The sequence below is a fragment of the Heterodontus francisci genome, chromosome 31 (assembly GCF_036365525.1).
Source record: "Heterodontus francisci isolate sHetFra1 chromosome 31, sHetFra1.hap1, whole genome shotgun sequence".
Classification (NCBI taxonomy): Eukaryota; Metazoa; Chordata; class Chondrichthyes; order Heterodontiformes; family Heterodontidae; genus Heterodontus; species Heterodontus francisci.
In genome coordinates, this window is record NC_090401.1 from 18,229,839 (window position 1) to 18,253,424 (window position 23,586).

General features: G+C 45.1%; 1 protein-coding gene across 5 annotated transcripts in view; it reads left to right on the forward strand.

The window, feature by feature from the left end:
- LOC137347080 (thyroid hormone receptor-associated protein 3-like) overlaps positions 1-23,586 on the forward strand; it is a 189,306-nt gene that overhangs the window by 158,038 nt on the left and 7,682 nt on the right. For 4 of the 5 annotated variants that reach the window (XM_068011125.1, XM_068011129.1, XM_068011127.1 and 1 more), the window contains 6 exons: positions 2,435-3,415; positions 10,168-10,839; positions 12,390-12,562; positions 15,679-15,787; positions 17,467-17,551; positions 22,577-22,773. In XM_068011125.1, coding sequence (XP_067867226.1) covers positions 2,435-3,415; positions 10,168-10,839; positions 12,390-12,562; positions 15,679-15,787; positions 17,467-17,551; positions 22,577-22,773 — 2,217 coding nt within the window. The remainder of the gene's footprint in view (positions 1-2,434; positions 3,416-10,167; positions 10,840-12,389; positions 12,563-15,678; positions 15,788-17,466; positions 17,552-22,576; positions 22,774-23,586) is intronic. The other variant, XM_068011128.1, reaches the window with a different exon arrangement.

Consider the following 23,586-nt stretch of genomic DNA (forward strand, 5'->3'; position numbering starts at 1 on the left):
TCACTCTCTCTCTCTGCCCCACTCTCTCTCTCTGCCCCACTCTCTCTCTCTGCCCCACTCTCTCTCTCTGCCCCACTCTCTCTCTCTCTGCCCCACTCTCTCTCTCTGCCCCACTCTCTCTCTCTGCCCACTCTCTCTCTCTGCCCCACTCTCTCTCTCTGCCCCACTCTCTCTCTCTGCCCCACTCTCTCTCTCTGCCCCACTCTCTCTCTCTGCCCCACTCTCTCTCTCTGCCCCACTCTCTCTCTCTGCCCCACTCTCTCTCTCTGCCCCACTCTCTCTCTCTGCCCCACTCTCTCTCTCTGCCCCACTCTCTCTCTCTGCCCCACTCTCTCTCTCTGCCCCACTCTCTCTCTCTGCCCCACTCTCTCTCTCTGCCCCACTCTCTCTCTCTGCCCCACTCTCTCTCTCTGCCCCACTCTCTCTCTCTGCCCCACTCTCTCTCTCTGCCCCACTCTCTCTCTCTGCCCCACTCTCTCTCTCTGCCCCACTCTCTCTCTCTGCCCCACTCTCTCTCTCTGCCCCACTCTCTCTCTCTGCCCCACTCTCTCTCTCTGCCCCACTCTCTCTCTCTGCCCCACTCTCTCTCTCTGCCCCACTCTCTCTCTCTGCCCCACTCTCTCTCTCTGCCCCACTCTCTCTCTCTGCCCCACTCTCTCTCTCTGCCCCACTCTCTCTCTCTGCCCCACTCTCTCTCTGCCCCACTCTCTCTCTCTGCCCACTCTCTCTCTCTGCCCCACTCTCTCTCTCGCCCTCCCTCTGCCTCGCCGTCCTGAACCCCCCCTTTCTCCCTCCCCCCCCCCCCCCCCCATCTCCTTTTCCTCCCCCCGATTGGGAGCGCTTGGCACAGTCGCTGTATGGTTGGTCAGTTTGTTTAAAAACATTGCACTGTCAGTTTCACAACTGCTGAAGCGGAAAAGCACTTCCCAACTTTGGACGGATTCGGTGTTTTCCAACATTTTTTTTTAAAGTCTGCCGGGAAACCCTGAATATGTTGGGAGGTGCGTTTCTACATCAGCAGCTGTCAGCTGTGAAACTGGCAGTGCGATGTTTTTAAAATGGCCCGTCTGCAAGGAGAAGAAAGGGAAATTTCCCATCTCCAGCAACATAAATGCTGTGGCTACAAGGGCATGTCAGAGGCTAGGAATTCTGCAGTGAGTAACTTGCCTCCTGTGTCCCCAATGACTGTCCATCATGTACAAGGTACAATTCAGGAGTGTGATGGAATATTCTCTACTTGCCTGGATGAGTGCAGCTTGACACCACTCAGGACAAAGCAGCCAGCTTGATTGGCACCCCATCCATCATCTTCAACATTCACACCCTCCACCACTGATGCAGAGTGGTAGCAGTGTGTACCATCTACAAGATGCACGCAGCAACTCACCAAGGCTCCTTCAACAGCATCTTCCAAGCCCATGGCCTCCACCATCTAGAAGGACAACCGCAGCAGATGCATGGGAACACCATCACCTGCAAGTTCCCCTCCAAGCCGCACACCATCCTGACTTGGAACTATATCACCGTTCCTTCAGTGTCGCTGAGTCAAAATCCTAGAACTCCCGAACAGCATTGTGGGTGTACCTACACCTCAAGGACTGCTGCAGTTCAAGAAGGCAGCTCACCCACCACCTTCTCATGGGCAATTAGGGATGGGCAATAAATGCTGGCATAGCCAGCGACGCCGACATCCAATGAACAAATATTTTTTTAAACTTCTGTTTGAGGGAGGGATGTTGACCAGGACACCAGGAGAACTTCCCCCTTCTTCTTTTTATGTCACAATATATGCACTCCCCTTCCCACTTGCAATCACATAACCACCTGTGAGAGGTAAAGAAACAGATTAAAAACTCCAGCGTGGGGGGCAGTACTGAAAATTTCCTCTCCCAAAACTCTTAGTCAATCAAATATCATTGCTAACAAGGAGGAGAAAGCAAAAATCACTAAGTATCTCTGTAGCATCCTACAGCCCGCTAAGATCTCTGCATTCCTCAAATTCTCACAACCTGGTTTATCCCTGGTTTTCATAGCTCCACCATTAGTGGCTGTGCCTTTAGATGTCCAGTCCCTAAAATCTAGAATTCCATCCCTAAACCCCTCCACCCTTCCTCCCTCCCCCTCCTCATTCCTCCCTCCCTCCTCTAAGTCACTCCTTAACATCTACCTCTTTGATCAACTGGTTAGTCATCTGTCCAATTGCTTCCCCCTGTGCCTTTGATAATGCTCCTGTGAATTGCCTTGCAGTGCTTTACTACATTCAAGGTGCTATGAAATGGAACATGTTATTGCACTAGTCATCTGTAACATGATAAATGAACGACTGTGATGGAACTTGTATCCAACACCCCAATATAAAATCTGTATATCATTGATATGACACTTTAACCCATTCTGATCTGATTTTTAAATTCTGCTTGTGTTTATTTTTCAGCCCCAGGTCTCGCTCCAGGTCCTATTCTCCGACGCATAACCGGGAACGGAACTACCCAAGGGAGTATCAGCCCCGGGAGTTTCGAGGGCACCGGGGCTACAGGCGACCCTTCATCCAGCGCCGAGGGCGGGGCTATTATCCGAGGGGTAACTGGAATAACCGCGGGGGTTATGGCAACTATGCCAATTACAACCATTACGGCAATTACCGGCCCAACTGGCACAACTACCGCTCGACCTACAGCCCGCGACGGGGCCGATCCCGCTCGCGCTCGCCCAAGCGAAGGTCAGCGTCGCCAAGGTCCAGGAGCCGCTCCAGGTACACCGACAAGTCATCGTCCAGCAGGTCAGGAAGGTCATCGTCCTCCAGATCTCGCTCCTCACCACACCGCAGCCGTTCAGCCTCCCCTAAGCGAAGGAGTAAGAAGACCAAATCGTTCCAGAAAGAGGCGGCTGCCTCTAAGCCCCCTGCCCAGGAAATAGAAGACCTGCAAAAACGGTCACCTGAGGATGGGCATGTCGGCCCCGGTGGCTCTGAAGCCCCTAGTGGCCTGGCCCCCAAGCGCAGTGATTCGTGGAAAGGCCTGACTGCGTACGACACTAGCCCCAAGCGTCCCAGCCCGGCCCCGCGTTCTACAGTGGTGCTGAAGACCAGCCCGGCGTTGCATTCCAGCCCAAGCCAGCAGAGCCCCTCGCTGTCTGGCGCGGCCCGCCATGCTTCACCCCATGGGAGCCCTACGCAGATGAGCCCACAGGGTCGCAGCCCAACCAGACCGAACGCTTCTCACCAGAGCCCCCCGTCGCTCAGTTCTACAATTCGTACCGTGCCACGTCAAGCCCCAGCCAACCACAGCCCACCATTGGCGAGTCTGGCACAGGGCAATGCACAGAAAGAGGAATCGCGGCCAGGAATGTCAGGCTTGTTTGCGGAGCAGCCGGTCCCGACTATCTCTTCATATCTAAAGAGGTATGTTCCGAGAAGGTCAGTATTGAATTCTTGATTTTTTTTTCGTTTTTTTTTATTTACCTGGAAGTAGCCAGCCCTGTGTGAAGGGCTTTCTTTCAAAAGTTATTGAAAATTCCAGACTGCCTATGGAATCAAGTAGCGGATGGATATACTGGCTATTCCAGCGGTGAAGCTTCGAGTCTCGTGTGGCAGCGTCTACAGATCGTGTGTGAGATTTCCTGCCGCGCACAGGCACAATCCGACCAGCTAGTTAGCCAAGTATTTAGTGTTATATGATGCCTGCCCAAAAGCTCAATGTAACTCTGGGTCAGGGTGGGATGATTTGAGTTTGAACAGGTGTGATCAGTCAGGTGTTTGTCGGAATGTCCTGAAGGAAACGCTCTTCCAATTTAATCTGGGTTTAATTTTTCTTCTCACTTTGAGATTCAGTTAGCTTGGCAAGGAGGTTTCAAACAGGCTGTTTCTCATCGCTCTCTCTTCAATGCATTGCACCTTTGGATTTAAAATTTCTGTGCATGTGAAAGGGTGGGTGACTGTTAAGTAAAGGAGTGCCTCAGAATCTGACCAGGTTAGTGACCTCAAATAAAACGTAGACTACATTTTAAAAAAAAATGTGTGCTGCTGTGACTGCACACTCTTAGTGACATAAGCTCGTCAAACTTTGCATCTGAGCTGGGTTGAGTGAGGAGGCCACCCAAAGAAGCTCCAGCTTTTTCTGCAGTGGGGCAGGCAGTGTTGGACAGTTATTACAGTTGGCACCTGCAGAGACTTGACAATAGGCTGTGTGGGTTTACCTCTAATGCTCCAAGGATGAGGTGGACGAAGAATAGGGCATGAATTATAAAGCTTCATTCACTGAACTATTACATGTGGGGCCCTTTAGCTACATGCTTTCTCTCTCGGCTCAATTTGGTCTCTCTCCATGATGGCATGGCTGGGATTGGTGGCTCCATGGATGTTCTGGCTGATAATTTTAAGACCATAGGAAAATTGCAGCACAGAAGGAGGCCATTCAGTCCATCATGTCTGCGCCAGCCGTAAACATTAGCCGCCCAAACTAATCCCACTTCCAGCACCTCGTCCGTAGCCTTGCAGGTTACAGCACTTCAGGTACAGGTCCAGGTACCTTTGAAAAGAATGAGGGTTTCTGCTTCCACCACCGAACTAGGCAGTGAATTCCAGACACCCACCACCCTCTGGGTGAAAAAGTCTTTCCTCATGTCCCCTTTAATCCTACCAATCACTTTAAATCTGTTCCCCCTGGTAATTGACACCTTTGCGAGATGGAATGGGCCCTTCCTGTCTACTCTATCTAGGCCCCTCATAATTTTGTACACCTCAATTAAGTCACCCCTCAGCCTCCTCTATTCTAAGGAAAACAACCCTAGCCAATCCAATTTTTCCTCATAGCTGCAACTTTCACGCCTTGACAACATTCTTGTAAATCTCCTCTACTCTCTCCAGAGCAGTTATGTCATTCCTGTAATGTGGTGATCAGAACTGTACGCAATACAGTGGCACAGTGGTTAGCACTGCAGCCTCACGGCTACAGCGACCCCAGTTCTGGGTACTGCCTGTGCAGAGTTTGCAAGTTATCCCTGTGACTGCGTGGGTTTCCGCCGGGTGCTCTGGTTTCCTCCCACAGCCAAAGACTTGCAGATTGATAGGTAAATTGGCCATTGTAAATTGCCCCTAGTGTATGTAGGTGGTAGGAGAATGGTTGGGATGTGGTAAGGAATATGGGATTAAAGTAGGATTAGTATAAATGGGTGGTTGTTGGTTGGCACAGACTCGGGCCGAAGGGCCTGTTGCAGTGCTGTATCTAAATATAAATATAAGATGTGGCCTAACCAGCGTTTTATACAGTTCCAGCATTACATCCCTTTTGGATTCTTCTATACCTCTGCCAATAAAAGAAAGTATTCCATATGCCTTCCTAGCCACCCTTTCTACCTAAAACCCATGAAGACTCTTTTGAAAAACAAATGTAATTATATGTGGGCCAGCGTTTTTGATGAGACTGATTCTGGAATGCTCTTTCAGTTAGCTAATAAACATGCTGGTGGCATGTTTGGTTGGAATTTCCTCCAAGTTGCAGACCGTCTCAGAAGTTTTTGCTCTACTGCAAAATATGCAATGTTTAATGGAGAAATTTACCCCTCAGCTTTACTCCCCTGTTTCCTTCTGTGGAATCATGTACAAAGGAGTTTTGGTGATGGTGACTGGCATCCTTCCATCTGCAAGAGATGATGGGAATGCAGCCTCAAAACTTTGGTGAGGTCAGATGAGATCATCACTTCTTTTGATGCATGAACAAGGCCAATTGTGGAAAGGCCAAGTCTGCCACAAGTGCCACATACATTGTCCCTTGCACTTAGGAGAATCTTGGCCTATTGGTTCTTGGGTAGCCATTTACCATCTGCTTCTCAGGATAGGGTCCCTAATCCTCACACGCCCATAGAGGAAGGAAGACATTGGCGGTTCAGTACCTTATTGGCGGGGGGCTGCTCAGCTTGAGGCAGGTGGTGACTGACCAGAACAATACGATGATCCATCCCATCATTGGAGGCAACTTATGGCGCCTTACCCTTATGCCATTTGAGCTGAGCTTATAACACATAAACTGCTTCCTCCTTTGTTGGTCCCTTCACTGGTAAGAGTAAGGATGAAGTGTCCTTTCCATTTGTCTTTTTAGCTGCATAGCCTGGGCGGGATTTGGAGAGACAGACTTGCCAAGCACCTGCACCTCCCTCTCGACTTTATGGACCAAATCCAGAGGAAGGGCAGGAGCCCCTACATCTGGAGCCCACTCGGTTGCGGGAAGCTTGCTTGCTTAAAGGGATCAAGAGCTGTCAATAAATGAGTTTTACAGCCATTGTCAGTGGCTGGGAATGGTGCATGGAGAGATCCCTTGTTCTAGCTATTGGATAGTGCCATTCCAGTAAGCTCACAAAAGGATGCGGTGCTAATCTGTAACTTCTTAAGTCCTATATTGTTGCCCAGCTAGTAGAATTCAGGACAGCACATGCTTCACTGCAGGAGCTCATTGGACTCCTTGGTAGTCAGCCTAACTTCTGGTGGTGGGAAAGCTATTGGGGAAAATTTCTGAGGGACAGGATGAATGGTCATTTGGAAAGACACAGATTAATCAGAGACAATCAGCACAGATTTGTTAAGGGAAGGTCATGTCTGACTAACTTGATTGAATTTTTTTTGAGGAGTTAACGAGGAAAGCCAGTGAGGGTAGTGCATTTGACGTCGTCCAAATGGATATGAACGTATGAATTAGGAGCAGGAATAGGCCACTCGGCCCCTCGAGCCTGCTTCTCCATTCAATAAGATCATGGCTGATCTGATTGTAACCTCAACTCCACATTCCTGCCTACCCCCTTGCTTATCAAGAATCTATCTACCTCTGCCTTAAAAATATTTAAAGACTCTGCTTCCACTGCCTTTTGAGGAAGAGTTCCAAAGACGCACGACCCTCTGAGAAAAAAATTCTCATCCCTGTCTTAAAAGGACGACCCCTTATTTTTAAATAGTGGCCCCTAGTTCTAGATTCTCTCCCAAGGGGATACATCCTTTCCACATCCACCCTGTCAAGACCCTTCAGGATCTTATATGTTTCAATCAAGTCACCTCTTACTCTTTTTTAAACTCCAACAGATACAAGCCTAGCCTGTCTAACCTTTCCTCATAAGACAACCCGCTCATTCCAGGTATTAATCTAGGAAACCTTCTCTGAACTGCTTCCAATGCATTTACATGCTTCCTTAAATAAGGAGACAAGTATTGTACACCGTACTCCAGATGTGGTCTCACCAATGCCCTGTATAACTGAAGCATAACCTCCCTATGTTTGTATTTAATTCTCCACGCAATAAATGATAACATTCTATTAGCTTTCCTAATTACTTACTGAGCCTGCATACGATTCATGCACTAGGACACCCATATTCCTCTGCATCTCAGAGCTCTGCAATCTCTCACCATTTAGATAATGTGCTTTTTTGTTCTTCCTGCCAAAATGGACAAGTTGACATTTTCCCACATTATACTCCATTTGCCAGATCTTTGCCCACTCACTTAACCTATCTATATCCTTTTGTGGCCTCCTTATGTCCTCTTCACAAGTTACTTTCCTACCTATCTTTGTGTCATCAGTAAATTTAGCAAACATACCTTTGGTCCCTTCATCCAAGTCATTTATATAAATTGTAAAAAGTTGAGGCCCCAGCACTGATCCCTGTGGCACACCACTTGTTACATCTTGCCAACCAGAAAATGACCCATTTATGCCTACTTTCTATTGAGCTAGCCAATCTTCTATCCATGCCATTATGTTACCCCTTACACCATGAGTTTTTATTTTCTGCAATAACTTTTGATTTGGTATCTTAGGCCTTCTGGAAATCTAAGTACAGTATATCCACGGTTCCCCTTTATCCGCAGCACATGTTACTACTTCAGAGAACTCCAATAAATTGGTCAAATGTGATTTCCCTTTCACAAAACCGTATTGACTCTGCCTGATTACCTTAAATTTTTCTAAGTGCCCTGCTATAACGTCTTTAATAGCCCTAACATTTTCCCTAAGACAGATGTTAAGCTAACTGCATTGTAGTTTCCTGCTTTCTGTCTCCATCCCTTTTTGAATAAAGGAGTTACATTTGCATTTTGCGATTTTAGCAAGACTTTTGATTAGGTCTCACATGGCAGACTTGTCAGGAAAGTAGGAGCCCATGGGATTCAAGGCAAGTGGGATCCAAAATTGGCTCAGAGGCAGAAAGCAAAGGGTAATGGTTGATGGGTGTTTTTGTGACTGGAAGGCTGTTTCCAGTGAGGTTCCTTTGGGCTCTGAACTAGGTCCCTTGCATTGTGTGGTATATATCATTGATTTGGGCTTGAATGTAGGGGGTATGATTAAGAATTTTGCAGACGGTACGAAAATTGGCCGTGTAGTTTATAATGAAGAAAAAAGCTGTAAACTGCAGAAAGATATCGATCAGGTGGGTGGGACAGTGGCAAATGGAGTTCAGTCTGGAGAAGTGTGAGGTAAAGCATTTGGGAAGGCTCACCAGGCAAGGGAACACACAATAAATGGTAGGATACTGAGAAGTGTAGAAGAACAGAGGCGCTTTGGAGTGTATACTTGCAGATCCCTGAAGGTGGCTGGACAGGTACATAAGGTGGTCAAGAAGGCATACAAGATACTTCATTTATTAGCTAAGGCATAGAATGTAAGAGCTGAGAGGTTATGCTGGAACTGTTAATAAAAAACAAAACAAAAAAAAACACACTAGTTAGATCACAGCTGGAGTACTGTGTGCAGTTCTGGTCACCGCATTATAAGAAAGACATGATTGCACTAGAGAGGGTACAGACGAGATTTATGAGGATGTTGCCTGGACTGGAGAATTTTAGTTATGAGGTAAGATTGGATAGTCTAGGGTTGTTTTCTTTGGAACAGAGGAGGCTGAGGGGAGACCTAATTGAAGTGTATAAAATTATTAGGGGACTAGATATAGTGGATAGAAAGCCCTATTTCCCTTAGTTGAGGGGTCCATAACTAGGGGATATAGATTTAGGATAGGATTAGAAGGAATTTGAAGGGGAAGTTTTTCACCCAGAGGGTAGTGGGATCTCACTGCCTCAAAGGGTGGTGGAGGCAGAAACCCTCATAACATTTCAAAAGTAGTTGGATGTGGGCGGCACAGTGGCGCAGTGGTTAGCTCCGCAGCCTCACAGCTCCAGCGACCCGGGTTCAATTCTGGGTACTGCCTGTGTGGAGTTTGCAAGTTCTCCCTGTGTCTGCGTGGGTTTTCTCCGGGTGCTCCAGTTTCCTCCCACAGCCAAAAGACTTGCAGGTTGGTAGGTAAATTGGCCATTATAAATTGCCCCTAATGTAGGTAGGTGGTAGGGAAATATAGGGACAGGTGGGGACGTGGTAGGAATATGGGATTAGTGTAGGATTAGTATAAAATGGGTGGTTGATGGTCGGCACAGACTCGGTGGGCCGAAGGGCCTGTTTCAGTGCTGTATCTCTAAACTAAACTAAACTGTACTTGAAGTGCTGTAACCTACAAGACTACAGACCAAGAGCTGGAAAGTGGGATTAAACTGGATGGCTAATTATCGGCCGCGCGAACATAATGGGTCGAATGGCCTCCTTCTGTGCAGTAAATTTTTATGATTCTTTCTGTAATTGAACATGGAAAATCTGACAAGTTAAAACTTATCGCATGCACTTTTCTAGTCTAGCTCACGATCTCAAACTGTGGAACTCTTTACATCCCTCAGTCTTTTCTTCTTCCTGTCATTCCTTTCTCCCTTGTAAAATCCAAGCTTTTTGCGGCCTAATGACTACATCATTTCCTTGCTCTTTTCAACCTTGTTGTCTTGCAATTTGGGCTTTGGCCTTTCACCTAAGTTTCTCAATTCGAAAATACCTGAATGGACTTCCCATTTGAGTCCCAGGTTCAGCCTTTGGAAGAAACAAGACTTTGAGATGGACCTTTACTATAAGATCCTGTTTGTTTAAGCACAGACCCCTGATTGTGTTAAGCCTTGCAATTCTTTTCTTTTCTTTTCTTTTCTGTGTGTGTTTTTGTTTTTTTGTTGAACCACAGGTTTACAGAGGAGCAGAAAGCTAAAGTGTTAATGCAGGATAGGGTGAATGGAAGAGACAAGGAGCAGAAAGAAACAGATTTAGAAAAAGAGAAAGGGAGAGACCAGGCCAGTGCTTACGATGAGCTTTCTGCTTGCAGTGTGGTGAAAACGGAATTCCATGTGAAAAACATCCCAGAGAAAGGGAACCGTAGCAGCCAATCCCCAAAGCGATTCAAGGGGGGAGTTGCCGAGGAGTTTGAAAAAATCTCAAAAGCAGAGCTGCGTCACAAATTTGGCTACGATGAAGAGGAGGTAGAGGAGCACGACAAGGACTACCTAGCCAAGAACCAAAAGGAATACGGATACGAGGATGAGCTCAAGTACAGGAGCAAATTAATTGCAAGTAAAACTCAGGAGAGGTATGACGAGGAGGATGAGGAGGAGGAAGATGACGATGACAATGATAGGCCACGCAAACGGGAAGAGATCAATTTCTTTAAGCACATCTCCATCTCCAAGGAGAAGTTCAGAGAGGTGGAGGATGTGGAGGAGGAGGAGGAATTAATGCCCGAGAGATTTAAAAAAGAGGAGCGATTTCTAACAAAGAAAGTAGACGGGAGCAGATACCGGGAGGTGTCACCCGTGAAAGCATCAAAGTATAAGGCAGGCCGAGCAGAAAGCCCTCCTCCCCCGAGGAAAAGCTCTGATGATAAAGAGCAGGAAGGTGTGACTGCTCAAGAGGAGAGCCCCCCTGTGCTCAAACCACCTCATCGTCCCACGGAGGTGACGTTGAAAATGGATTCCTTGCAATTTGGTGATGACGTTCTTGGGTAAGAATTGAATTGAGTGCTTCATGTTTGTTTTGTCAAAGACTAGTTTTCCCAGATGTCCCGTGGCTGATTCTCTAGCAAAATCAGATGATTTCACCTTTCTCCCCTGCCAAAACACTGAAGTGAATTAGACATATAGAAGGCATTCTGAGTTCAGGTAGTGCTGAGGCCAACTGCTGATTCAGCAAGATGTTGCTTTTGCTTTTTCAGAACGTGTTGCCCTCTATTCTCCCCCAGGGGTTCCTTCCTAATCAAAACTTGCCAAGCTGTTTAACTGTGACCAAGAGTGCCCGTTGCTCAAAAATGTGCCCTTCAGTGGACAAGAGGCACATAGCAGTGGCCTTGATCGTGAAGTCCCATCGAGTTACTTCTGTCTGCTGCCAGGCAGCTGAGATCAGTAACTTGAGTGGGTGATGGAAGCTGTGGTCTTACCCCTCTGTAACATAGCCCATTAGTGCATCACTGCACTGTCCTAAGTTGAACTTGGCATTCAGAAAAGGTCTTATGGTAGGGTTTGAGCCCAGTGTCTGGTTTGTTTTTATTTTTTCTCCTTAACCCGATTTCTAGGCATTCTTTCCCCGCCATCCCATTCCCAACCCCCACTACCTCTCAGATACATATCCAGTTGAACTGCCAAGCCTTTGCAGTGACGGTGTCGAGCTAGTCTACGTGGTGCTGCTGTAACCTGCCAACTCATTTCATTGCATACCCCTCCACATGACCAGTTGCGAAGCCTTCACTTTGCAGCTGCCACATGATGACTTCGCGGAGATGACATACTCTTCTTGGGGGAATTACCATTGCAAACACAGCCTGCCGCATCCTGGTACAGCATGACTCAACCCCAACATGTGGCAGCCTGCAAATGATGCCATCCCCATTAAGTAGGTTCCTTATTTAGAGATGGCACGAATACTGATATTTTGTTGGAATATAGACTGTGTTCTTGAAACAACTCTGTATTCTCAGCTCTGTGTAATTTGTAGTTGAAATTTATGTAATTTAATAGAATGTAAATGGAATATTGGTCATACTACATGGGTCCTCAGCATGTATTCATATACCTATCACTTGTTCTTTGAAATTTTAGCCATCCTTTTCCTGCTTGAGTTTGGTGACTGATAGACTTACAGTATCTTACCTAATTCCTGCACTTCGTGCGTGATCCTAGCTGGCGAGATTTTTTTGGAGTGTGAAGGCATCTCATCAAAGCATGTCCACACGTGCACTTTCCAGCAAAGGTCACTGGGCCCTTTTTTTTTGAAAAAAATTGTTCTTCCCTCTCCAGAATTGACAGAAAACTAGAACATATGTTTAAATAAATCAGCATTTGCACTCACCTAAATGTTGCAAAGTCAGTTGGCTTGGCTTTGTGTCATTGATGGTGCACCATGGTGAACAGAGTTCCACAAAGAAATGGGGATGACATGATGAGTGAGGCACCAGCAATACTGAAGTCTGTAATGCATTGATACGTGGGAAAGAACATTGCTGAGTCTTGCCTTGGAGTGGCTTTCTTTAATGAAGAGCTCTTTGTGCTTTTCTTCCAGCTCTGCCAACGTCCTGACCCATGAGCGACGCCTCTGTCGTGACCTTGTTCACAAACCCAAAAAAGATCAGGAGTTCCGTTCCATCTTCCAGCATATTCAAATGGCCCAGTCTCGACGTAGCCCTTCAGAGTTATTTGCTCAGCACATTGTGACTCTGGTTCACCATGTGAAAGGTGAGGTAGTAACAGTTACAGCTTGTTTTTTTTTCATGAATATATTTTTTAAAGGTTGCTCCATTTTAACCCTTTCGGTGAGGTATGTTTGAACTTGTTTTTTGGTTTGGGTAAAAGAAACCTGTTCATTATTTTTCTTGGGCCTCGTTGCAATGTCAGTTGTGGATGGGACTATTGTGTCATCATCTGATGTCACCTGTGACATCATCAAAAGAATGCCATTAAGTGACCTTTATCTGACCTTGCTAGTGGCTGAAACAGCTTCACAGCTGCTCTGTTTACAGCCTAGCTTTCATGAATGTAATGCGTGAATCAGGTATTAATGTTTGTTTGTTAGCTTAGCTCTCCTAATATTGAATGACCTGGGGACACAGTTGGTGGAACTAATCAGAGAAAAGACTAGAGTAAATCTGCTAAGTATATTAGAATTTGCAACACAGAAACAGGATTTCAGCCCAACTGGTCTGTGCTGGTGTTTATGCTTCACGTTTGCCTTCTCCTGCCCTATTTCATCCATCCCTATCAGCATAACTTTCTATTCCTTTCTCCTTCATATGTTTATCTAGTTCCCCCTTACATGTCATAGAGAGATACAGCACTGAAACAGGCCCTTCAGCCCACCGAATCTGTGCCGAACTAATCCTACATTAATCCCATATTCCCCACATCCCCAACATTCTCCTACCACCTACCTACATTAGGGGTAATTTACAATGGCCAATTTGCCTATCAACCTGCAAGTCTTTGGCTGTGGGAGGAAACCGGAGCACCCGGCAGAAACCCATGCGGTCACAGGGAGAACTTGCAAATTCCGTATAGGCAGTACCCAGAATTGAACCCGGGTCACTGGAGCTGTGAGGCTGCGGTGCTAACCACTGTGCTGCCCAAAAATGTATCTATGCTATTTGCCTCAACTATTCCTTGTGGTAGTGATTTCCACAGTGTTAACCACTCTGAGTCACAAAGTTTCTCCTGAATTCCGTATTGGATTTATTAATGTTTATGACCCCTGTAGAATCCTGATGAACTAAACCCCATCACATTCAGTGTCAATGAAACCAGCTTTTCTGTTCATTCCTATTACCTAGAAACACTGTGAATCCCTGTGGCCTCTCTCCATTATATATAATTTCTGATCCAGGCTTAATGTGTTCCACATTTTTTAGTTCTATTGTTCAATAACTGAAAATAGCCAGTGTGCTGCCAAATGCCACAAGGGAAGAAAATTATGTAAACATTCAGAAAGTTAGGCAGCATCTGTACAGAAAGGTAAATGCTGAAGTTTCAAACACAGCCATCCATCTGAACAGTTCTGTGCCTGAAACAGCAGCAGTTTCATTTCTTTACAGAGGCTGCCTGACTTGCTGAGTGTTCCCAGCCATTTGTGTTTGTTTCAGATTTCTAGCGTCTGCAGTGTGTTTTGGGGGGGATTTTTTTGCCCCAAAGGATATTGGCAGCATGCAGAAATCTGATCTCATTGGTTAAAATGTGTCTAATTTTTTCCTGCTGTTTGTGTATAGATGTGACTGAATGGCGATGAAGTGATGTGTGGCATAAACATATACCAACTAGTGATTTTTTTCTGGAACTTAATTCACTTCGGAGCTTTGCAGGACATTCCCTGTCGACTGGTTATGGGTTTACATGGAATCTATGATAAAATGATGCGGGTAACTTCACAATGATTGTCTGCTAACTGAAGTCACTTCAATGCTCTAATCAGTACGGCTAAATTGCTAATATTGGTGATAAATATTGGAGTTAAATATTTAAAGGAACTTCACAGCCTAAATTGCCTGGGTGAGGTTGATGGACATTCTCACTAATGGATCGCATATTAAAATTACAATATTTGTAGGTTCAGTAAAGCTGAATATTGAACTTGGAGAATATATATGTGGTTCCCTGGTTCTGAATGGACTGCTCCACCTTCCCATTTGCATTGTGGCCAATGAGTAGAAGTGGCTCATAGTGGAATACAAGCTGGCAATTCTTCTGTTGAATGGTGTTATCGTGCTGTGCTCTGCTCTGCTGTGTGGTAGTCTGACACTTCCCCATCTGGCCAGGCTCTGCTCTGTAAGCAAAAGTAGCTGAAGGCTGCTGAAAGTTTGGCCCCATCAAAGTGATGGGAAAAAAAACAAGGGGAAAAGAAACAAGAAGAGATTGAATGATCAAATGAAGTTTAATTTTTTAAAATCAAAACTGTGGAAACTGAGAGAGAAGAGGATGGAGGATTTGAGAAAAGATGGAGCAGGGAACGAGGTGATGAACCCTTCCTTTCAACCCCAGCCTTGTGTGCACAGGGAGGGCCAGCAACTGTGTCAATTGCTGTATATATCTAATCAGCATTGTTTAATAATCTGTGTTTTTTGCTGTGAATGTAACGCAGTTTGTTTTTAAGTAGTTGGGTTGCCCACATGCACAGGGGAATGAATGCGATGACTGCTCAAGAAAACTCAAGTCAGTGTTGCACTCAGGCCGCCTGCAAAGATGGTGTGCAGGAGCAGCTTGGAAATGACTGGGTTTCCCACTGCACCTCCCAGATCTTGGGAAAACTGTTCCTCACAATGATGAGGCTGAGATTGCCGGGTTGAACCCGTGCCTCTTGTGCTGTTTGAGCACCTTGGAAGTTACACATTTGGGTGTTCATGAAAATTCAGAGGTGATGTGCAACCAGATGTTGGTGTGTGCTTTGTGGGACTTGCAGTCAGTGACTAGCTTTGCTTCTGTTCTCTGCACTATGTTTTTAGTTTTAGAGATACAGCACTGAAACAGGCCCTTCGGCCCACCGAGTCTGTGCCGACCATCAACCACCCATTTATACTAATGCTACACTAATCCCATATTCCTACCACATCCCCACCTGTCCCTACATTTCCCTACCACCTACCTACACTAGTGGCAATTTATAATGGCCAATCTACCTACCAACCTGCAAGTCTTTTGGCTTGTGGGAGGAAACCGGAGCACCCGGAGGAAACCCACGCAGACACAGGGAGAACTTGCATCTGAGCGTATAATTTTTAACTACCATGGATTCTATTTTCTGTAAGAGAATGGGGATCCCTCTCACTCACAAGTCTCTAAATAGGCTATATTTCTTCTGGCACCAACAGAGCATTACTTCAAGTCAGCAGGAGTCACGTTAAACGAGCGTTTTACAATGTACCAAAGGAGAACAGCCGAACAGGAAGTGCCCAGGCAGAAGAGCCCAGAGATTCATAGGTACCTGGTTTTTCTTTTTTTTTTGCCAGAGTGGAGTTAGTAAGCTTCAGCAATGTAATGCCGAGACCACCCATCGAGAGGCTCGCAAGTTTAAATCCTGATAGTCAACTCTTGTCAATTACTGACCACTAAACTATCCTGCCCTCTACAACAATGCAGCGAAACTCCAGTCCTCTGTGTAGCTCTTGAATTTTGGCATTTTTAATGTTTTTTTTGTCCTCCGCACTGCAGCACATATTTCTGCAGCAAGGCAATGATGTCTTCCTGGTTTTTGTCAGTGCTGCTCTGTGCCAGTTGCTGAAGGACAGCCGGAAGTAGAATCTATGTAAATTCTCTTCTATACCCACAAACAACCCCTCCCCAGGCCAGCTGAAGCACCTTACTACCATTTTTGTTTTAAACTTTGATCTTGTATTGGAACTATCTGTTGGCACTGTGGTGTCTGCCTTGGTGCAGTGGGTAGCACTCTTGCCTCTGAGTTAAAAGGTTGTGGGTTCAAGTCTCATTCCAGAGACTGGAGCACAAAATATAGGGTGACACACCCTGTGCAGTACCGAGGGAATGTTGCACAGTTGGAAGTCCTGTATTTCTGATGAGATGTTAAACCAGCGTCCCATCTGTCCTCTTAGATGGTTGTAGAAGATCCCATAGCACTTTTTAAAGAGCAAGGGAGTTCTCCTGTGCCACCAATTATCCTTCAACCAATATCACCAAAAAGGATGTGATAATTTATCTCATTTGTTTGTGAAAGCTTGTTTTGCATGAATTGGCTGCCATGTTCCCTTACATTATAACCACTTCAAAAGTGCTTTATTGGCTGTGAGGCACCTTAAAATACCCACGGTCTTCAAGATGCAGTGTCCACAATTTTCCCATACAGAGTTCCCAGTCTCAGCCTGGTTGTCTTGTGCGTGGTACCAAGAATAGTTGGGCATTCGTGTTTAGTTCTAGAGAAGCATTAGCAGTGGCTTAGGAGCAAGGTTTTGCCTGCTCTACCCACAGTGGAGGTATGGCGTGGGAGGTTGAAAAGTAAAAAAGGAGAGATGAGGGGAAAAGTTCTGTTAACTAGATATAAAGCACAGCTTCTGCATTTACTGTTTTGCCTGAACAAATGTATTTTGCTTTAACTAATTTAAAAAGAGGAGGGAAAGTAAGTGGCACAGTAAGTTTGTCCTTTCACTCCTGGGATTGGATTTGAATCCAACCCAGAATGATCAGATTAAAGTCTCTCTCTGTCTGTTGGCTTCCAAGGGTTGAGTAAGAAATGGGTTTTGGACAGTCTGCATCCACTTCCGATTGGACATGGGCCTCCAGCACAAAGATGTCCCTAACTCTGTTTTACTTGAGATTAATTTGATCTTGCTCAAATGCTGAGGGAACGGCGCATGTGGAAAATGTAAACGCCACACTGGTGATGGCAAGAGCTCGACAGCGATTGAGATTTAGGCACGTTGTTTAAACAGCGCTTTACTCAGCATCTGGCTGTGCTGCACCTAATATGGGAGACCTCAGTGCTTATGCCGAAACGTGAAGTGGCAAAATGTTCTACTCCTTCGCAAACACCTCTCAACTCATTGAGCACAAAATTTAATCCAATCCCGTTCAAATGTTAACGACCAGATTTTGACGACCCTGCACTCTTAATGTTCTTCAATCTGACGGTGGTTTCCATTTTTAAGGCGGATTGATATTTCGCCCAGTGCTCTAAAGAAACGTATGCATCTCCGTGACGAAATAAAGAGCCAGAAGGAGAGCAGCTACAAGGTAACTTGGTGTTTAATTGTAGATTTGCTAATGCTGTGTTTGTGCTTTTAATGCATGAATAATGGGTAATGCCTGTACAATGACAAATGACTTTCTTATTTTTGTTTGGAGTTTCTCCTATCATAAGTTTGTGTTTTTCTTTTAAGGCCCCCCAAAACAATTGTTCTAAAAAACTGAGCTGCAAAAGTGTTTAATTTATTAAATTAATCCTCACCTCTGTGACGTGCTTAAAAGTATGGCAGATGCTGTCAGAGCCTATTGAGGTGAGCTTGAGACACTGGGAGACATTTTTGGAAAAAAAACTTTAGAAAAATGCAAAAATATAAAAAAGGCGAGTGGCTGATACAGGAAAACTTCTTTTCTGACTGAGCTGTAAGTATTTTGGATTTTTTTCTGAGGAAAATTTTAATTTTAAATGTAGTTGCCATTTTAAGAATTCTGTCTTGTCATCTCTTGTATAGTGTTAGGTTATCTGTGTCTATTTCTGATTGAGGGATGTCTTAATATTAGGAAGGTGAAATAATGAGCTTAGGCCGCTTGGAAGTTGGATGTTTGCAATGGTAACTGTCAGCTAACAACACCCTGTTTATATATTTTGTTAAGTAACTTTACAAGGATTTAGGCACAATTTATTTTCATTGTCACTTATTTGTATGTGTTAAAAGAAATTTTGTGAGGCATTTGGTGCCACATCAAGGGCCTGCAGTTGGAGCTAGGAGTCCAATCCAACAACCCAGGCCCCAATCTCCAGACAACAAATGGGAGATTGAGTAAGTCAGAGTAAGAGAGTTGGTGCAGTGGTTAGGGACTGCCCTGTTGCCCTCACCATGCTTTATGAGGGGAAGGTTTTCTTGGTATGCTTTTTGTATAAAAGATTTTGGGAATTCATTCTGTATAGAGCATGGAGAAAATCATTCCTCTTTTCCCTTCCCTCATTCGTGGTCAGTTATATGGTATTAAATGTGCTGAAAACATCTAATGGCAAAAATCTGCACTGCACTAGCCCATATTTTAAGTCAAAAGCTGACCAATTCATTTAGCTTGCATCCTTTATATAGCACCTCATTGGTTCGTTCTGTCTGTTGGACCCTATCACTGCTGTTTATGGAGATTAGGCTCTCGTCTGTATCACAAGGTGAATTTTAAAAAAAAACACGTTTATAAAGTATGTCTGGAGTCAACGGAGTGTGATGGCTGATAGAAATTTTATTCCACAGGTGTGGTAGGCTTAATTTGCCCAACAATAAAATGGTATTGAACTGTTGTGTCTACCCTGCACTCTAAGTAGTGTCAATCATGCTTAACAATTCTGGTGTTGCCACAGGCTGACTGTGCCCACAAATGGTTGTAACTTCTACTTGAGATGCCTTGCATTAAAGTATTCTCAGTGGAATAACAGTGCACCAAACAAATTCCATTTACTTCTGCTCCTCCACTCTCCTGTTTATTCCTGACTGGCCTGCCATCTTCCACCCTTCATAAACTGGTTCTCATCCAAAACTCTGCTGCTCGTATCTTAACTTGCTCCAAGTCCCGTTCACCCATCATCCCTGTGCTTGCTGACCTATATCAATTTCAAGATCCTCATCATTGTTTTCAAATCCCTTCATGACCTCACCCCTCCTGTAACCTTCTCCAGCCCTACAACCTTCCGATCTCTGCACTCCTCCAATTCTGGCCTCTTGAGCATACCTGATTTTAATCTCTCCGCCATTTATCGGCGTGCTTTCAGCTGCCGAGGCCCTAAGCTCTGGAATTCCCTCCCTAAAACTCTGCCTGTCTACCTGTCTTTCCTCCTTTAAGATGCTCCTTAAAACCTACCTGATTGATGAAGCTTCTGGTCATTTGTTGTTATATCTCCTTATGTAGCTTGGTGTCAAATGTTTTTATTTATATTGCTCTTGTTAAGCGGCTTGGAACATTTTTGCTACATTAATGGCACTATATAAATGTAAGTTGTTGGTCCTTCCCCTTCCTGTTTGCTTGGCTGTTGCTCTTGCCATGCTCTGTGCTGCAATTCTAAAACATTCTGTAATAATTTGGAATGCTCCAAATCATGGCTCAGTGAGTAATTGCAATCCCATTTTGAAACTCAGCCTGTAGTTGCTTTATATATAGTTGAGTAGCCCGGTGATGCTCACAGTCCAGCTGCATGCAATGATGCCCATTTGGTGAGGTTACAGGGGGTTGTTGGACCTGTGCAATTACCCCAATACAACTCAACACATTAGGGAGAAGAAGGGAGAAAGTACTGACTGCACGTTACATTAAACCCAGATTTTTAACAGTGTGACTTGCATACAGCCTAAATACAGAGCTAGGTAGAGCCTGCAAGCTGGAGTTGTTTGTCCCAGAATTCGTTTTCCAGATGTGCTGAGGGAATTGCATTAGTTAATTGTGTCAGAACATTGCCTGGGTGTGTGTAAGCAAGTAAGCTCTTTCACAATGGGGGCCTTTATGAGAAGGCCAGGGCCTTGAGTCTTAAACATTTGGTCTCTCTCAGTTGGCTCTGACACTTTGCCAGAAGCTGGCTGTTGCCCAACTGCAGTGTTGTGCTGCAGTCAGTGTGTAATTTTCCAATTGCACAGAACTGCAATTGCAGTTTGAGAGGAAAATTTACTGGCCTGTTCTCAAGAAGTGGGATTGACTGTGTTTTGGGTTTGATCCAATGGGCTGAGGATAAAAAGACAGTTGTTGCTTAACAGGGCAGTGCCTGTGATTGGTGTTATCCACTGTTTACTACACTCTGACAGAATATTTTACCCTGGGAAGACTGAGGTGTCATCACCATGCCGAGTAGCCGAGCTGTCTGTCCAAGACTAGCATGCTCCTGTGGTGCTCGCTGTGGTTACAAGGGAAGCTTCACCCCAGTGGTATAGGAATTTAACTAGGAGTAGAATAGGCCATACGACCCATTGACCCTGCTGCGCCATTCAATAAGATCATGGCTGAACGATTACATCTACTTTCCCACCTTATCCCATATCCCGTGGTTCCCTTAGTGTTCAAAATTCTGTCGATCTCAATCTTGAATATATTCAATGACTGAGCACCTACAGCTGTCTGGAATAGTGAATTCAAAGATTCACAACCCTCTGAATAGATTTCTCCTCGTCTCAGTCCTAAATGGCCGACCCCTTAATCCTGAGACTATGTCCTCTGGTTCTAGACTCCCCAGCCAGGGGAAACAGCCTCTCAGTATCTATCCTGTTAAACTCTCTAAGAAGCTTATATGTTTCAATGAGAGAACCTCTCATTTTTCTAAACTCCAGACAATGTAGGCCCATTCTACTTAATCACTCCTCATCCCGCAAATCTGTCCAGTGGACCTTTGTTGCAGCCACTCCAAAGCAAGTATATCCTTCCTTAGGCAAGGAGCTGAAAACTGTACACAGTACTCTGGGTGTGGTCTCACCAAAGCCCTATATAATATCAGCAAGACTTTCTTACCTTACACTTCAACCCCCTTGTAATAAAGGCTAGCAAACCATTTGCCTTCCTGATTGCTTGCTGTATCTGCATGTTAACTTCATGTAAGATGCAGGGATGAGGTACGCTTTGGCTCCCATACTATCTGCTCCATTCCTGGAGTCAGCATCCATCCTGCACAGTTGCTGTAGTGACCAATCTAGCTTTTCCTGGGGCCCAGGTATTGTTCTTGGAACAAGATTAGGATATTGCATCGATAAGAGGCCATTCTACCTACCCACATCCTGATCTGACCACGGTTTTTAGTTAAACCTTCAAACTATGCCCCTTCACTATTTGCTGGAGTGGAAACTGATCCAACTGCAATTTGAATGCTTCAGTCCGTTTTTATTGGACCAAGCAGCAGCCTGTTCGAACAATAAGCATCTGATGGAGGTTATCATCAACTCCTAGTTCTTTATCTATGTTCATTTCCTTCCCTCTCCTTCCCAAATCCTGTTTACTACCCTCATATGTCACAAGATGTTCCTCCAATTCACTTCCTTATTTTTAAATTAGGGATTGGCTTCACTTCAGTCGTCTTTCACTGACTGGCATTGTGGGTAGTCAACACATTGGAGACAAAACATGTACAGTGACTTCAAATTTTAAATTGTTCCAATTGGCCATCTGAAATAAAAGAAATGCTGGAAATACTCAGCAGGTCTGGCAGCATCTGTGGAAAGAAAAGCAGAGTTAATGTTTCAGGTCAGTGACCCTTTTTCAGAACAGGCCATCTGAACCCATTTTGAGGAGGGTGGGTAGGCTGGTAGTTGGTGGGGTTCCATATGGGGAACAGAAGAGAATCAGGAATGTGGTAATGAGCTGCGGAAATGACAAGTCAGACACAAATAAAGGAGCGTCCTCTTCACACCAACTCAAGGGAAAAGTTGACTTGGTTGGAGCCAAAAGGAAATGGACCTATTCCCAATTTAGCGAGGCAGGAATGGTGTGGGGCCCACCACAGGGAAGATGGATGTGGTCTGTTCTGGTCATGTTCACAGAGCTCAGTCATTGTCTGAGTCCCTTTTTCTGTGAATTCTCTCCTTCACTTTGATGGGTGGTCGAACCTCCTTGCCAACACTGACTGCAGTTTCCTCAGGAATAATTCTGACGAACATAAAAGATTGGGGGAAGGGGCCAGAGGATATTGTGGTTTTTGAATAGTGATATTGATTTCAGTCCCTTATGCTTTGAGGTATGTGCATGTAATCCATGTAATTCCACAGGGAGGTTGACCTTTGTTAAAATAGCCAGTACTTTTGGTCAGGTTTAGAAGTTAAAGAAACCACTTGGGTGAAGTAGAGGCCATGTCCTTTTGCAGCGCTGCAAGCCTTGTTCAATTCCAGTTATCATCTGTGTGTATACACACTTTCCCGGTGTACTCCAGCACCGCTGAGAGAGACTTGGAAGCTAGAGTGTACAAATTAATTATTTTTTAAAAAGGCATAGAAATACGAATTCACGTCACCACCTTCTGACACCCTTTGGTTCTTTTTCTGCCTCTGTCAGTTACCGTTCATCTTAAATGTATTTCTTATATCAAATGCTTTCCAGCAGGGAGAAGGAAAATTAAGGGATGAGCCAGATGACCTTCGCCTAGATATTGAGCACCGTAGGAAATATAAAAGCAAGGAAGGAGAACATAAAAAAGATAGTTCCAAAGATTCAAGAGATTCGAGCCATTCACGCGAACGATCCAAGGAAAAATCTGGAAAAATTCCCAAAGCTTACAAGGAGTCGAAAAAGCAAAGGTAATGTTCCATTTCCTTTGTCTGGCTGGATCATCCACCTCTGCTCGCTGCCACTCTCCTTGACACAATGGGCCTTTCCTTATGGGGATAGTGGCCCTGTACTCTGATGAGGTACCACCTCACACTGTGACCATTTTCTATTCCTCCCTTCTGTGACCCCTGATGTACGGGTATACATGGTCTGATTTAGTATCTTGCATTTCCCATATAAAACCCCACATACTGTGAGAATGCTGCCTCCCCACAGCCAAGTACGAAGGTAGCAATGGCTCCAAATGGCAATGTTGGTGATGAATGAATGAGATTGTGGTTTAATCAGCACTATAAAAGCTTGTGGCATACAGTCCTGATGGAAATGAACCAGTGGGAGCATTCAGATAGTGAGTTCCACTTACAATCTTAATACTGAGGTTACACACCTCCCGACCCGCATGGGGCTGGTTATACTTTTTACCTAGTTTTAAAAAAAATTCATTCTTGTGATGTGAACATCGCGGGCAAGGCCAGCTTTTATTGCTCATCCCTACTTGCCGTTGAGCAGGTGGCGGTGAGTTGCCTTCTTGAAACGCGGCAGTCCATGTGGTGTAGGTGCACCCGTAGTGCTGTTAGGGAGGGAGTTCCAGGATTTTGACCCACCGACAGTGAAAAAACAGCAATACATTTCCAAGTCAGGATGGTGTGCGACTTGGAGGGGAACTTCAAGTGGTGGTGTTCCCACGCATCTGCTGCCCTTGTTCTTCCAAGCGGTAGAGGTCGCAGGTTTGGAAGGTGCTGTTGAAGGAGCCGTGGTGAGTTGCTGCAGTGCATCTTGTA